We start from the raw sequence: 16,670 nt of genomic DNA, 5'->3' as shown, positions 1-16,670 counted from the left end.
TAACCGCCAAGCACAGGTACATATTTGACAACAGAAATTATCTTGCGATTTTCTCAATAACGCTTGAGAAGTACGCGCTACTGTTTACACATTTTGTTGTCCTCATGGAGTACTACGAGTGTACGGAGTTTACAGTAAATCCGCAATCCAAACGTTGTGGCCTCCCGTTGTCAGTATATAGGCAATGTCTCAAAATATTACTGCGCCTTAGAGACTGTACAAGGCAGTGTTGGATATGTTCTGTAGACATATCCAAGGATCTTGGAGTCGCAACTGCAATTCTTGTTGAGCAGTTTGTTGTGCATTCAGTATATGCGTATGGGCAGCAAAACATAAATTCTAGAATATGTTTGGGTTTTCTCTAGGGGTGAAACTATGCCCATAACTTTACTGAAGTGTTCATCAGGCCAACTGCGTGCGACGAAAGATTTCTGAAATGTCGGGTTGTTCTGTTGAAATTTGGCGTCTCCTTCGAGGTACTCTAATGCCAAAAAGATTTGCAGACTGTCTGCAAGAATGTCCACACACTGCGCATCTGCCACTCGGTTAAGCAGTCAGGCAATGAGTCTTGAAGGTGATCATTAGAAATCCCAGAGCACTACTAAGCTACCACCTGCTACGAGACAGCCTTGTTGACACACAGAATCCTTAACACTGAGCATAAGCATTATTCTCAATTATTCAGGAGTTCGACACAACTGAAACTGGGAATCGTTGGACCATCCTACACAGCATAACTGTTTGATGTTACAGTGATTATGTTCGTGGATCTAAACGAGTCGTTGGGCTGTGTGTCGAAGTGCTATCCGAGGTCCACAAATCCATCCTCCACTGCTGAGGCTTAGCTAGGCGCGAATTGAGACGCGTATAGCACGTTGACGTGACACGACTCTACAGCGCGACACGCGCGTTCCGCACAGGTCGCGCGGGTGCAGCGCGTATTGCGACGCGTACACCACACTTCGCACTCTCCGGCTGACGACGCTCCGCGCTGACAGAACCGAAGCGCGCCCAACTTGTTATCTTTCTCAAACGATTTTACAGAAACTATTCACTGAAAATATATGATTTTTGCCTTACTTGTAGCGTTATATGTCATGTTCGTGACGAAGTACTCATCAACTCGCTAATGACCGTTCTTATTGTGATGTACACATTTTAGTAAGACGCTACGCAAAACTCAAAAAGGTTGCAACGAAAATTAGAGGTCGCTGTGATTTTGCGTTTGGTGCGTATTATACCATATGTTGCTGCGTATGAAATTTAGCTAGCATGCTGAACTTTTGTTTAGATTTGGGAGGAGGTCTCTATGTGCATCGGATCTCGAGAAAATGGATACCATGTAGCGCGCTCACTTCCGATCTCACGACCGCGAGAATGAAATACTCGCAACATCTCTCATATCTCCTAAACCACTCGAGACATCGAAACGAAAGTTTGGCTAGTGATAGTACACAAGGAGGAGAGTGTTTTGTCAATTCTGAAACACACGGAACTTTCTTACCTATGGCGATATATCAGTACTTATACTTCCCTTTTTATTTATTTCACTCCAGTGACTGTAATTTTTTAAGAGTTATCGACAGCTAGCGAAACAAGAGCTTCCTAGTATAAAAATAAACATGAAATTTCTTCTTTTATGTTACTGCAAACCGACACTATGAGGTTTTTCGTAAGCTATTGAGCTCTGTGATTGCCAATTACTTGTTTAATGAGACACTCCGTTTCGGAATTCTGTCTCAATAGCTGCTGTGAGATGAGTTTGGCAAATTATACTGTGACAAAGGAAGTACAATTAAACAATTCACCAAGAGAAATGTGGCCGTTACTCACAAACGGTGATGCTTCTTCGAATGAGAAAAGATTAACAACTCACACAAAAATAGACTGCCAATTCCGTTGGAATTTTGGCGGAATCCACGTAACCCATCGTATTTTTAACACTGAGCAACTGGAGTGGAAACTTACCCAAGGATTTTATTCCTTCTCTTGATCTGAGCAGTATTAAAATAATGACGAGCGTTCCTTCAGGCGGAATGATAGGCACATGCCAGATACTGGTTACTCACCTACGGCTTGGTTCAAATGGCTCTGAGCACTATGGGACTTAACATCTAAGGTCATCAGTCCCCTAGAACTTAGAACTACTTAAACCTAACTAACCTAAGGACAACACACACACATCCATGCCCGAGGCAGGATTCGAACCTGCGGTTCCAAACTGAAGCGCATAGAACCGCTCGGCCACACGGCCCGGCCCTACGGCTTGCCAAACTGACAATGTGTGACCGCGAATAAAATAGTTGTTATTGAGAAAAATAAACAATTGATCTGTCTCACAGCACAATGGTCAGTGTATTGTCAGCAGCGGAGAATATTGCGTGCGACAGGAATGCACAAGCTAGTCATGTGCGCCTTGTGAGTTGGAGTTCGAAAAACATTGCCATGAAAGTAGATCTGCCTTTGTCAGCAGTACATTTCAACAAATTAAATATGTCTAATAACAACACTCTTTTAGGATATTCCTACTTTCGTAATAATACCGACCATTTTCTTCATTTGTGTAGCCTGTTGTATAATTAGTTTATTAAAGCTAATAATGTGCATGCACCAATTGAAATGCTTTTTCTCATCACGGCGAACCAATTAGAACATCGTTATTTGTGACTGCTTTTCGACTGTTTGTAGCTTGCAGTGGAAATGTGATGTTCACATGCATGTAGTACAGTGTGTCGTATTACATCCATATCAGAGTAATCACAGTGAGACTTCTATACTTCAGATCTTGGACGCTTTTTACCAGGAGCACAAAGGGATCACACCTGTGGAGATTATCCCTTTCTAAATTTTTGTAACAGATCGTACAGATACGCCAGCATACTAGACAGCGAGAAGATAACCTTGTTTTACTTTCCTACCTTGATTCTCAATCATATGAATTTATAATATTCCTTGTTTCCTTATTCACTACCCTCTGTCCCTTCTTACGATCTGAAAACATCGTGGAGGCATATGATACAACTCCAGCGGCCAATGGCTCATCAGTTACTGAAGTATGCAGTTTTCTTGACAGAATAAAAACAAAACAAAACCATACCTATATAAATAACATAAAAGTATAATGTACTAACGACGAAAAATGGAGCGCTTAAATGGCGAAAAACGAAACACTACCCAAAGGCAATGAAATTTAGTACATAGTAAGGCAAAATTTATCGTATGGGCTGCTCATATGCGCCGTTCCGATGTGAGCATATGGCCGGGCTACTTTTCCGCTCCCCGCCTCAAATTTACCACGGCGCCAGCGAGGCACGCGCGACGCGCCGCTTGAGAAACTGTGCCTCAACCACAACGCTGCGCGACCTGGCGCAGACGCGTGTCGCGTCCCAGTCGCGTCGCGTCGCAATTTGCGCGGCCCCATTCGAACCTGTGCTGTTACAAAAACGCGCGCTGCGCTGCGTCGCGCCGCACGCGCTATACGCGTCTCAATTTGCGCGTAGCCTAAGGCGCCAATCTGTTTTTGTGTGAGTTGTTAACTTTTTCTCATTCGAAGAAGCATCACCATTTATGAGTAAAGGCCACATTTCTCTTGGTGACTGGTTTAATTGTATTTCCTTTGTCACAATGTAATTTGCCAAACTCATCTCACATCAGCTATTGAGACAGAATTCCGAAACGGAGGGCCTCATTAAACAAGTCATTGGCAATCACAGAGCTCAATAGCTTACGAAAAACCTCGCAGTAACATAAAAGAAGAAATTTCATGTTTATTTTCATACTAGGAAGCTCTTGTTTCGCTAGCTGTCGATAACTCTTAAAAAATTACAGTCACTGGAGTGAAATAAATAAAAAAAGAAGTAGTAATAATTCGCCACAGATAAGAAAGTTCCGTGTGTTTAATACTTGGCAAAATACCCTCCTCCCTGTGTGCTATCATTCGCCAAACTTTCGTTTCGATGTCTCGAGCGGTTTAGGAGATATGAGAAATGTTGCGAGTATTTCATTCTCGTGGGCGTGAGATCGGAAGTGAGCGCGCTACGTGGGATCAATTTTCTCGAGATCGGAGGCAGATAGAGATCTCCTCCCAAGTCTAAACAAAAATTCAGCATGTTAGCTGAATTTCATACGCAGCAACATATGGTGTAACACGCACCAAACGCAAAATCATAGCGACCCCTAATTTTCGTTGCAAACTTTTTGAGTTTTGCGAAGTGTCTCACTAAAATGTGTACATCACAATAAGAATGGTCATTAGCGAGGTGATGGGCACTTCGTCACGAAGCTGACATATAAACGCTACAAGTAAGGCAGAAATCATATATTTTCAGAGAATAGTTTCTGTAAAGTCGTTTGAGAAAGATAAGAGGTTGCGCGCGCTTCGGTTCAGTCAGCTCAGAGCGTCGCCAGTTGGCGCGTACGCGTCGCAATATGCGGTGGACCCGCGCGACCCGTGCGGCACGTGCGTGTCGCGCTGTAGTCTAGTGTCACGTCACACGTGCTATACGCTTCTCAATTTGCGCCTAGCCTTAAGGGTGCACCTGTCTCGTTATAATCCTAGTAGAAAAGGGGTCCCTGAGATCTGACTCATCGCCGATCGCCCTATATGACTCTGCAGAGGTGACGTGACATTCGTTTCTCAAACACGTGTGATCGTGCTGTGTTGTGGTTAACGGGTGTGAAAACATTTCGTTACTGAAGATCCATCCTCGACATTGTTGTTCCCGAAAACCCGATTTGTGCAATAATCTCCGATATACTGTGACCCAAGCCTCTTGCTCTGATTTTTACGCCACGTTCAAAGTCGCTTAACTAGCAACGAACTGCGTTATTCACTAGACACCTGTCTGTAACAGACTGGTCAGATGCTATGTCCATGTGCGTATATACAGGGTGATTACAATTAAAGTTACACTTTCAAACCGATGTAGAAATAACACCACTCGTCAGAATGACGTCAAATTGAAACGGAATATTATCGGGGAAGGGGGAAAACGTATGGCAGAAGAAAAGTGAGTAATTACAAAATGTAGCAATACATGGCGCTGTAAGCATCATAATTTAATAGTGGTCGACTACAAATGACAAATGAATCATACAACAATGCCTAAGGTGTACGTTTGACGTTAAACAAATTGTGCTACTCAACGTGCATGGGCGTACAGATGTGATACTGTTAGTGACGTAAGCGCATCCACCACGGCACATCGGATGGAAAAAATCCGTTTTTAACTTCCTGAGGCAAAAAACCGCATTAAAAGCATCAATCAGAATCAAATCGGATTATTAATTTCCGTGTGACTGGTGCAAAACGAGTTCAATATGCTATCCACCGTTTTTGCAACATGTTGAAATTAAGAAACAGCACGTTCCACAACTGATCGAAGTGTTTCCGGGTTCACGTTCAGAATGTGTTGCGCAATGCGTGCCTTCAGTGCAGCCAAGTTTGCAGTCGGAACACTGAACACAACATCTTTCAGACAGCCCCACAGCCAGAAGTCACACAGATTCAGATCAGGTGTTCGGGACGGTCGGGCTGTAGGGAAATGGCGGCTGATAGTTCTAGTATTTCCGAAATGGCGCTTCAGCAGCTGCTTAACTGGATGTGCAATGTGAGGAGGTGCGCCATCTTGCATTAAAATGATCCCATCCACACATGCACGCTGTTGGACAGATGGACTGACACTCATAGCACTTACCAGTGGACAGCACAGGTAACAGGACTGGAAGCATCTGTTTCTTCGAAAAAATGTGGTCCTACGATAAATGGTGCCGTATACCCGTGCCACATAGTGACCTTTTCAGGATGAAGTGGTATTGGTTGATTTGCGTGTGGATTTTTCCGTTGTCCATATTTGACATTCTGTGTATTGACATGTCCTGTCAGATGGAAGTGGGCTTCGTCTATCCACAAAATCTTCCACGGCCAGTCATTGTCCACTTCCATGCGAAGAAGAAATTCTAAAGCAAAGGTCCCCCTTGCTGGCAGGTCAAAAGGAAGCAACTCGTGCACATGGGTAATTTTGAATGGATAGTAAAGAAAGACGTTTCGTAGGATTTTACACACGTGCTCACGGGTATGTGCAATGTTCTAACAACTCTCCGTGCACTACACGTTTGCACACCACCACTCGTCTCCTCCTGCACTGCTGGGGTCACTGCTTCCACTGACGTCGAGCCAATTCGTTTCCTCCCTATACCAGGTTGCACACCAATAGGACCCATATTTTCGAATTTCCGAATCATTTTCTCCAGACCCAGGGCAGTCATCGGATGAACGCCTTTTATAAACCCTTCAGTGTCCGGAACTTCTGCAAAGCGACGTGTGCACGGTCATCATTCTTGTAATACATCTTTACAAGCGGAGCGCGATCCTGCATTGAGACAGTCATGGCGAACGTCGTAGACGCGAAAGGAGGAAAAGCCGTGCACCCGGCGTGTTTATACTAACTTCAGTGGGTCGTGAGCATGACAGGTGTTTTCATTTACGTATTCTGACACACACAGCACCATCTATTTATCAATTTTCACATACTTTTTTTTTTCTTCTGCTATCCGTTTTCTCCCTTCTCCCATAATATTCCGTTTCAATTTGACGTCATTCTGACCAGTGATGTTATTTCTACAGCGTTTTGAAAGTCTGACTTCGCCGGCCGCTGTGGCCTTGCGGTTCTAGGCGCTTCACTCTGGAACCGCGTGACCACTACGGTCGCAGGTTCGAATCCTGCCTCGGGCATTGATGTTTGTGATGTCCTTAGGTTAGTTAGGTTTAAGTAGTTCTAAGTTCTAGGGGACTAATGACCATAGATATTAAGTCCCATAGTGCTCAGAGCCATTTTTGAAAGTCTGACTTTAATTATAATCACCCTGTATTATACAGAATGTTTCATGAACGACGCAAGTTTTGTGATCAGCAACACACGACACCAACAACACCGGCTGCAGTTACCGCATACGCTCGACCCAGTGCTCGAATTCTGGCAGGTGCCGTATCGTTTCAGCTGAAGCAAGGTGAGTTAGGAGCAACCTTACAGAGAACTAGCAAATCGTTACGCCGTTTGGCACTTATGACTGACGAGTCATTAGCCTCTGCTTACAGATCTGTACCCTACTTCAAAATGAAAGCTGACAAAGTGACGGCAGCGCATCGACTGACCAAGTAAGATATGTTGCTGGTCGTCATTAGTGTCAGAAATACACCAACAATGCTTCAGCGCCAATTTTAGGCGAGGGTTATGTTCTAACTGACACAGGGCTGTATTTTAAAAGTTCTAATAAATTATTTGATGATGGTAGTAGATGAAAAGTCGTAATAACTAAAAATACGAGAAGCGGTCTAATGACGACGCCTCATTCTAGGACAAATTCAGTGCGTAGCAATAAGCTGAGAACTGTAGTCATAAGTCACATGTTACGCACGTCCTGCAATTTAGCCAGATTTATCATCTTCTGGAAATTAAAATGGCATCCTTCTGCGTGGTCTTTTTCAGGCTGGTGAAGAAATATAGATACGCATAGAATTTAGCTTGTGTGGCTCTGATTTTGTGATATTGTTCTCATAAATATCATATTTTATCGATTGCCAATAAAAATATTCTAGCGAGATTTTCTTGAGAATTTATGGGTAGAGTCGAACGTAACGTGGCCATATTATTTGACCATGATCAAGAGAATAATCCAACATGACAACGCACAATGTCGTGTGGAACACGATTTATAATGATTGATGTCGCTTCCAAATGTACCTATCCGGTGGAAAGCCGTATCACGCAAGGGGAACGTATCCAGCACTTCTAATTTTGGTGAGAAAAGGTACTAATTTCTCTCCTCGCGTTATATTTGCATTTCTGTCGTTGGTTTTCAATATCTCGTACAACGTATTAATGATTATTTCAATGTGAATCTGGGTTGAGAGATGTTGTGAGATGATTGAAAAAGTATATTGTGACTGTCAGTTGAACAATTCATTTCATTTTTATACATTTATGTATTTGATAGTGTCATAGTAGTGAAGTATGGTCCCTTCCTGAGGAAGAAATGTTTTATTATGTTCAAAAAAGTGTTATTCCGCCAACGAAACTGGGAAGCTACTAGCCTGTGAACTGACAAGCTTTTTCCCTGTTCGTTTTCGTTTCTGGAAGTCTTGTCTTTCGAACGACGAGTACTGCAAACAGATTGCACTCTTCAAGAATTTAATATTGTCTGCTAATAACTGCATATTGTGGAGGAAAATGATAGTCAGTCTCTGGCAGTAAAAAATTATGGTGCTGCGACAACTGCACTACCTTGCTTCGGGAATGATTCCAAAAGGTGGACAATATGATGTGTTTGGTCTGTTTAAATAGTATAACAAATTAAGAAACTATGGAAGTAATTTCACACAACGTTCTCTGTACTACACTGCTTCTCACAGGGTAAACTACCGACAGTTTATTTCGTTATTATTAACGTAACAGTAGTCCCAGACCTTTGTTAACAGAAATTGTGGTGTCTGATTTTGGGTTTATACTGCAGTAGTTAATTCAAAAGTGTGTCACCTTTTTATATCTCATACCTTATATTTATTCTGCTTAAATCCTAAGTAACTGCATTTAACGCTATGTTTGTGGGGTTCACTTACCTAATAAAATAGAGAAACGCATCTTTGATAGGTCGAACTGGAATAGTAATCGATTAAATTCTTTTGCTTATTTTTCCAAGACTAAAGCAAAAGCAGTCAGAAAAGGATAACTAACTTTATTTTTATTTGAAAAGCTTCGGAAAGTGACTGTTAAAAACGTCGTTAAAAATCCTGTGAGCTTCATTTTAGTACTAAAAGCTAAAACTGATTTATTCAAAAATAAATTCACTAACTATTTCAAATTTTATGAACACTATTATTTGCAAAATTTGTCCCTTCAGGACTGACGATCGGTATTAGAACGTGGAATTATTTATCTTTAGAAGCAAAGTTCTCAGGGTGATTTGGTATTTGTTCTGGGCCCAGTAGTAAACTCTGGCACTGTGTTTTAGTGGCAAACATTAATTGTCGCAAAGATAATCAAAGGTAAGGAGTGAAGTAAAGTGTTAAACTTGATTTCTGGTTAAAATAACAACGATAGCGTAAATAATATTCAAACAGACACACGCATTTAACAATATTCTCAAAATGTAAATTTTATTACTCTTTCCAAGTCCAAAGTTAGACTCTACGAAAGCCACTCAAGATCGAGCAAGGTCACACAGTTTTGCAGGCGCGATCAGCCAGAGGTAATAAAAGATGATAAAAGTACATTACATTTACGAATGGCTAAGAGGTGTGCAGGGTCGTTAAAACAAGAATGTGCAATCATAAACACAGCCTCGGACAATAGATCCTTAAAATAATTTAACGACTTGTTTTGAAGAAAGTCCTTTAGCTCCTGGTATTGCAAACTCTGAAGGGACATGTGGCGTGCGAGTGAAAAAAGAAAAGCATGCGTCACTTCCAATATGAAAAGCTACAAAAAAATACCAAACCGCGAAATTCTGGAACTGATGTACAAAAAAAAAAAAAAAAAAAAGAAACATTTGGAGGGATAGAATGGCCAATTCACTGGCATGAAAATCACTGCTATTAGTCACATGTAGGTGTCATGCTCCTCGGCTGCTTCGCGAGACTTTCTGAAGTGAAACTTATATCGTGCATTAACAGAAAGAATACCATGCTCCTTGGGTACCTGGTAGAGTGGCGTCTCTGTGAAGGAGAACGGGTACCAGACGAGCGCAGGGAAGCCGCTCTGGATGCGACACTCTGTGCTGGAGCAGCTCTGAACACGCAGGAGGGGGACCACTTCCCAGACCACGTATATGGACACCCCAACGAACAGCTGCATCTGGGAAACGCGCCGACTTCTGCGAGCGCACGTGCCGAATATGGACGCCTTCTGATGTGCGTAATTCTGCCCGTAGCACTGCAAAGACACTGTCTGCTTACCAACCGCTCCGGTTTTCATAAATTGAGCAAAACATCTTAATAACAAATGATAACTCAGATTTATAAGTGAAACGCCTGGTTAAATCCGCAGGACAGAACAGGTAGTTGGAATTGTGGAAAGCGGCTGTCAGTTACACTCGAACACATACATTAGTTGCCCAAATATTACAGCGCAAATTTTTGATCTTAACTATCGACTAAATACGTCACACAATCTTATGGCTTAAGGGCACAACCTCTTTAATTTTTGAAACCGCTGAAGGCCCATGATTTAAAACACAACTACAATAAATTTTCAAAACGCAGGAAGCGCAAGGTCTTATCCTTAAATAGTATTTCAAATGAGGCTGAAGGCTCAAACAATCTAAGCCTTAGCAAGTAAGAAATTGTAATTTTAAGACGGCTGAAGGCCCCTGATTCAAAACCACAACTACAATGAATTTTCTAAAGGCAGAAGGCCGAAAGCTTCATCCAAAAATATTTTAAATGAGGCTGAAGGCCCAAACAATCTCATACTTAACAAGTAAGTAACTTTCAATTTTAAAACGGCTGAAGCTCATTATTTAAAACCCAACTAAAAGCATACACATTCAAACCACCGGCTATGAGCCATTAAAAAAACACAATCAAACACCAATAAGAAAAGGCAACACAGCCAGCGGCGCTTAGAAGTTTCCGGCGGTCGGTCTGCACTTGAAATATTAACGTTCACTTAGGGGAGACAGGTAGACGGCCCAACCATATCTGATCCGCCGGCAACCCAACCAAGAGACAGTCAACGGACCCACCGACAAGACGACTTGCTTTCCACCCGACCAGTACGCAAGGAACTCCAATCCCAAAACGTAAAAGGCGTAGCCGCCCACAACCAAGTATGCATAAGCTGTCACAAGTACACACACGTGTTGGACAGCGACAACTCGGCGAGGAAAGGACACTGCCCAAATTTTACGTCAGCGGCCAGGGCAGGTAACCGCAACGCCAACGGCCACAAGGCATAAAATTCCGCTGGTGCGCTTGGACTTCAAATAACCAAAATACAGTTAAACTCCACCGGATGGTGGCCAAATTTTCGCCAACTCGGACATTCGCCGTTGCTCACGGGAGTACTCAAACAGCCAATCATGAAAACCAACGGCACAATGTGAACAGACAGGCTTCGGTAATAAAATCACCACTCAACTTTGATGTCCTGGGTCGGCGAGTCACGAACCTCGTAGCAATCGGAACAGCTCCCACACACTCCGACACTGCGTAGAGACCGCCAGCGGGCCCGGCCAGCTGCGCCGCGCGGAGATTTCCTGGCTCATCCACACCAACCGACCTACTGCCACACATCAGCACGGAGACAGCACTAAAATAACTGAGCAGTCGACATCACAAGCTACACACAGTTTCACGAACACTTGCACGAAGGACTAGACAATACTAACGGCAGCGACTGTGCAATAACGAGGACCATGAGTCGGCACACGCAGGCAACCCAAAAGCGATCGCCTGCCAACATATACGTCCGACAAGACGACCGGCCGACAACCAACCAAGGTGGTCCGCACTCAAGTGATGTGTATCGGTAACCGTCGGGCGAGTCATGGCTGTCCGGATTTCACTGCAGCCGCGCCCCGACTGAACTTCTGCCGCGTCCGAAGTCAAATACTGTCAGGTCCGAACTGCATTGCTAGCGCCTCCCAACTCACTGGCAGATCCGAACTAACCCCGAATACACGACAACCGGGGAGTAATAGCAGTCAGCAAAGATAATACGCCAGGGATTATGCCGATAAGCGCCGCTGCTGCCGCTCACGGACAGGCAAGGCGGCAACTCAGTGACACCAGTAATTGAAATTAACATAACGAGGTGGTAGTACAGTAAAAACAGGATGTCTAACGAGATATGGCACGAACACGAGCCACGCACGGCTCAATAAGTGACGAATATAACAATGCGAACTATTTGTGGTGTGCACTCAAGAACGGCCTGCGAAGGCCTGTTTAAGTAACTGAGGCTACTGAATACTGCTACTCAATATATTTTATCTATAGTCTGAAATATAAGTACACTCAAAGATAAAAAGAAGACGCAACACGTAGGATTAATCCGAATTTTACGGAAATCGTGAGATGTGATATACTTGTACAGGCAACAAGTGATTGCAATTTCTGAAAAACTGAATGATTTATTCAAGAGAAGGAGCTTCACAAATTGAGAAAGTCAATAACGTGTTATTCCACCTCTGTCCCTTATCCAAGCAGTTATTCAGCTTGGCATTGTTTGACGGAATTGTCGGATGCTCTCCTGAGGGATAACTTGCCAGACTTTGTCTAACTGGTGCGTAGGATCGCCAAAAGCTGGAGCTGATCGGAAGGCCCTGTCCATAATGCTCCAAAAGTTCTCCACTGGGGAGAGATCTGGCGACCTTGCCGACCAGGATAGGGTTTGGCAAGCATGAAGACAAGCAGTAGAAACTCTCGCCGTGTGCAGGGGGATTTTATGTTGCTGAATAGTATGCCCAGAGTTGCTTGCAAAGAAGGCCGACAAAACGGGGGGTAGAATATCGTCGACGTACCGCTGTCTTGTAATGGCGCTGCATATGGCAACCAAAGGTGTCCTGCCACGAAATGATATGACACCACAGCCCATAACTCCTGGTTGTCGGGCCTTGTGTCGGGCGGCACTCACGTTGATATACCACCTCTGTCCTGGGCGTCTACAGAAACGGCATCGACCTGGAATCTCATTGGCTGGAGTAGAATTCTCTTCAGTGTCGTGTCCCGCTTCGAACTCAGTCAATGACGAGCGAAGACATGGCTGGAGACGCCCCCGACAGCGGTGGGATACCAAACCGACTGTCACCCACCTGGTGGCCCAGGAACCAGTAGTGATAGTCTGATACGCCATTTATTTTCATAGCAGAACCGCCTGGGTGGTCATCAGCGGTCTCCTTACGGCACAGCAGTGCATCGACGATATTCTAGTCCCCGTTTTGTTGCATTCATGAAAAGCCGTCCTGGTCTTACCTTTCAGCAAGATAATGCCCAACCACACAAGGCGAGAGTTTCTACTGCTTGTCTGCGTGCCATAGGTCCACTCAAATACGACTTAAAAGACCAAAATGTACCACCACAGGCCCTTAAATGGTAGCCTGCGATGAGATACACAAATGAGCCAAAATATTACGACCACTTGCTTAATACTTTGTTGGTACGTCTTTCGAACCAACTACATCACTGATTCTGCCTATCAGGGATCCGACAGCTTGTTGATAGGTTTGTGGAGGTATGTCACATTAGATGTCTATACACAGGTCACGTAATCTGCGTAAGTAGAAGGCCATTGATTTAAGCACGAGGTGGTGGCAGCCTGTAGCGACCCAGATGGGTTCCATACACTTTACATGAGGCGAACTGGTCGCCGAGACAGCGTGAACTCACTATAACGCACCTCAAATCACTGTAGTACTGTTGAAAGAAGACATCCACATCGCGGAAGACATCAAGCATGAAGGGATGCATGTGGTTCGCTGCTTTCAGCAGGTCTTCGGTTACTACCACTGGTCCCATGCAAGGGCAGGAAAACGCCTCTCATAGTAAAATAACGTTCCCACCAGCCTGCGTCAGTGGTGCGCTGCACGTTTCCGGCGATGACGGCGTTTATGGAGCGTCCACCTATCTAGTGTAGCGAACAAGTGATTCATCCAGAGAGCCGACAAGTTTCCATTGACCGACAGCTGAATCCTGATGGTTCTGTGCCCATTGAAATCGTAACCGACGATTTCGTTGGGTCAACATGTGAACACGTAGGATTCGGCTACAGCGGATCTCCATGTTCATCAATCTATGCTGAACGGTGTGCTCCGTAACACTTGTCCGTGCACCAACATTGTGCTTTTTCGCCAGAGAAGCCATACTTTACAGAGCAGACAAGCCTCCGAACCATACGATCTGTGGAGAGTCGCGGACGTCCAGCCACTTAGAGGCTAGTGGAGTTTCATTATCCTTCTACCTGTTCCCGTAGATGCTCACGACCATAGCAGGTGAAAATTCGACCAGCCTCGCCGTTTCTGAGGCACTCATTGACAGGCTCCGCGTAATAACAATCTTCCCTTTGTCAAAGTCACTTATTCAATGGCTTTCCCCTTTTCTAGTCTATATCTTCGCTAGGGTGATGACCGGTCCGTATCTACGCCGCTTGCATACTTTTGTTACCGCGTCACGTGCCCACAACGCCACAAGGTGGCATCCAACGTCGCGGTGGGCAGATGTCACAATGTTTTGGCTTATCAGTGCATGTTAACAGACCAGTCTCGTGTACTGTTTCACTGTCGTCCTAACTGATGAAATGATCACCTACTGCATTTACAATGTTATGTAGACGCATCCACTTAAAACTGCTGAAATGACATGGTCTACTGAAATATTTACAAGCCAAGAGACAGACGCGGCTTTGCCCGAGGTCATTCGTTTAACAGTCGTTTCTTGGAACAGGTGTTCAGCTCAGAACGATCTCTTATTTGTCTTTTTTATCTTGACAGTCCCTATGTGATCGATACTTAAGGTCAGAAATATTTGTAGATTCCGTCCTGAATGTCTGTTTTTTTTTTTTTTTTTTTTTTTTCGTCTCATCTGGACAGGACCTCGAGAAGTATCTGACGTCTTCATGCAGATCTACCTATCATCCGAAATGGTTGTACCGACTGCAAACCTTGGCGCTGACACCCGTTCCTCTCCGCCTGTATTCTTTGTTAGATATTTTCTCTCACTTCGTACATCGCTTAATATTTGTGTAAGTTAAATAACAGGCCCAATGGTCATTTGTGTTTAGCACCCTCAGGCAGAAATATTTTCTGTTGACTTTCCATATCAATTAGCACTATTTAACTTCTTCTTTTGATAACGGCCATCTCCGGACGATGTTATTTCAACTCCACTTTTCCTTTCCCTTGGGCTTGGGCTTTAATTTTAGCCCAATATTCGTGCTTTTGATTGCTGTGCTGCTTCTTCGTCGCTTCAGTCGACGTTTTGCGATTTTTTTTTGAGTCTTGGCTTTTCTTGGTGTTTATTCTTGAGCGAAATGTGCTTATGAATATCATCCAATGTAATCACTTCCTACAGTTTTCCTACCTCGTTGGACCACGTCTGCTTGGTTTTCGTGTTGAGAAAGTAACGGAAGATCCAGGTGTCAAGTACAGTACTTTCCCTTCATTCCTCTCATGATTTCAGACATCTTGTTCTACGAGTACACTGCACTGCCGAAAACCTTTTCAATTTGCAAACGTATAAAACTCTAATCCCTTTCATTCTTGTTCTGATTGTTAAGGAGAGATCAGATTATTTATCTTGCACAGTAACTTATTTTGTCCACAGGCTTTCTGTTCCTGCCACCAATAAGAAGGAGTAGCAATGATAAGACTACTTCGTCGAGTGACTGCCAACTTTTTATCTAACGGTTCGAAAAGCACGCGCCGGCCGAAGTGGCCGTGCGGTTAACGGCGCTGCAGTCTGGAACCGCAAGACCGCTACGGTCGCAGGTTCGAATCCTGCCTCGGGCATGGATGTTTGTGATGTCCTTAGGTTAGTTATGTTTAACTAGTTCTAAGTTCTAGGGGACTAATGACCTCAGCAGTTGAGTCCCATAGTGCTCAGAGCCATTATAACCATTTTTGAAAAGCACGCAATGGTCTCAGTGCCGTGAAAGATTGCAGTCTCTTACAGGGAAGTAGGTGACACCTTAGTCGTGTAGAGTCTTTGTGAGGAACGGCTGTGTGACTTCCTGAATCCTCCGAATAACTAGCATCTCGTTTACCATGGAAGTAGAGAAGTATAAGCAGCATCACTTCCTTGAAGTTCTAATCACGAGAAGTGGTTTACACTTTGGCAACAGAGGTTCCAAATGATTGGAAAAGTGCACAGGTAGTCCCAGTCTTCAAGAAGGGTCGTCGAGCAGATGCGCTAAACTATAGACCTATATCTCTGACGTCGATCTGTTGTAGAATATTAGAACATGTTTTTTGCTCGCGTCTCATGTCGTTTCTGGAAACCCAGAATCTACTCTGTAGGAATCAACATGGATTCCGGAAACAGCGCTCGTGTGAGACCCAACTCGCTTTATTTGTTCCTGAGACCCAGAAAATAGTAGATACGGGCTCCCAGGTAGATGCTATTTTCCTTGACTTCCGGAAGGCGTTCGATACAGTTCCGCACTGTCGCGTGAAAAACAAAGTAAGAGCGTACGGAATATCAGACCAGCTGTGTGGCTGGATTGAAGAGTTTTTAACAAACAGAACACAGCATGTTGTTCTCAATGGAGAGACGTCTACAGACGTTAAAGTAACCTCTGGCGTGCCACGGGGGAGTATTATGGGACCATTGCTTTTCACAATATACATAAATGACCTAGTAGATAGTGTCGGAAATTCCATGCGGCTTTTCGCGGATGATGCTGTAGTATACAGAGAAGTTGCAGCATTAGAAAATTGTAGCGGAATGTAGGAAAATCTGCAGCGGATAGGCATTTGGTGCAGGGAGTGGCAACTGACCCTTAACATAGACAAATGTAATGTATTGCGGATACATAGAAAGAAGGATCCTTTATGTATGATTATATAATAGCGGAACAAACACTAGTATCAGTTACTTCTGTAAAATATCTGGGAGTATGCTTGCGGAACGATTTGAAGTGGAATGATCATATAAAATTAATTGTTGGTAAGGCGGGTAC

General features: G+C 43.9%; 1 protein-coding gene across 1 annotated transcript in view; it reads right to left on the bottom strand.

Moving 5' to 3' along the window:
- LOC126481781 (odorant receptor 4-like) overlaps positions 1 to 16,670 on the bottom strand; it is a 104,575-nt gene that overhangs the window by 70,334 nt on the left and 17,571 nt on the right. Inside the window, exon 3 of the mRNA XM_050105736.1 lies at positions 9,696 to 9,851. Coding sequence (XP_049961693.1) covers positions 9,696 to 9,851 — 156 coding nt within the window. The remainder of the gene's footprint in view (positions 1 to 9,695; positions 9,852 to 16,670) is intronic.

The sequence above is a fragment of the Schistocerca serialis genome, chromosome 5, assembly GCF_023864345.2.
Source record: "Schistocerca serialis cubense isolate TAMUIC-IGC-003099 chromosome 5, iqSchSeri2.2, whole genome shotgun sequence".
NCBI lineage: Eukaryota > Metazoa > Arthropoda > Insecta > Orthoptera > Acrididae > Schistocerca > Schistocerca serialis.
This window is presented reverse-complemented; position numbering and strand designations above follow the sequence as displayed.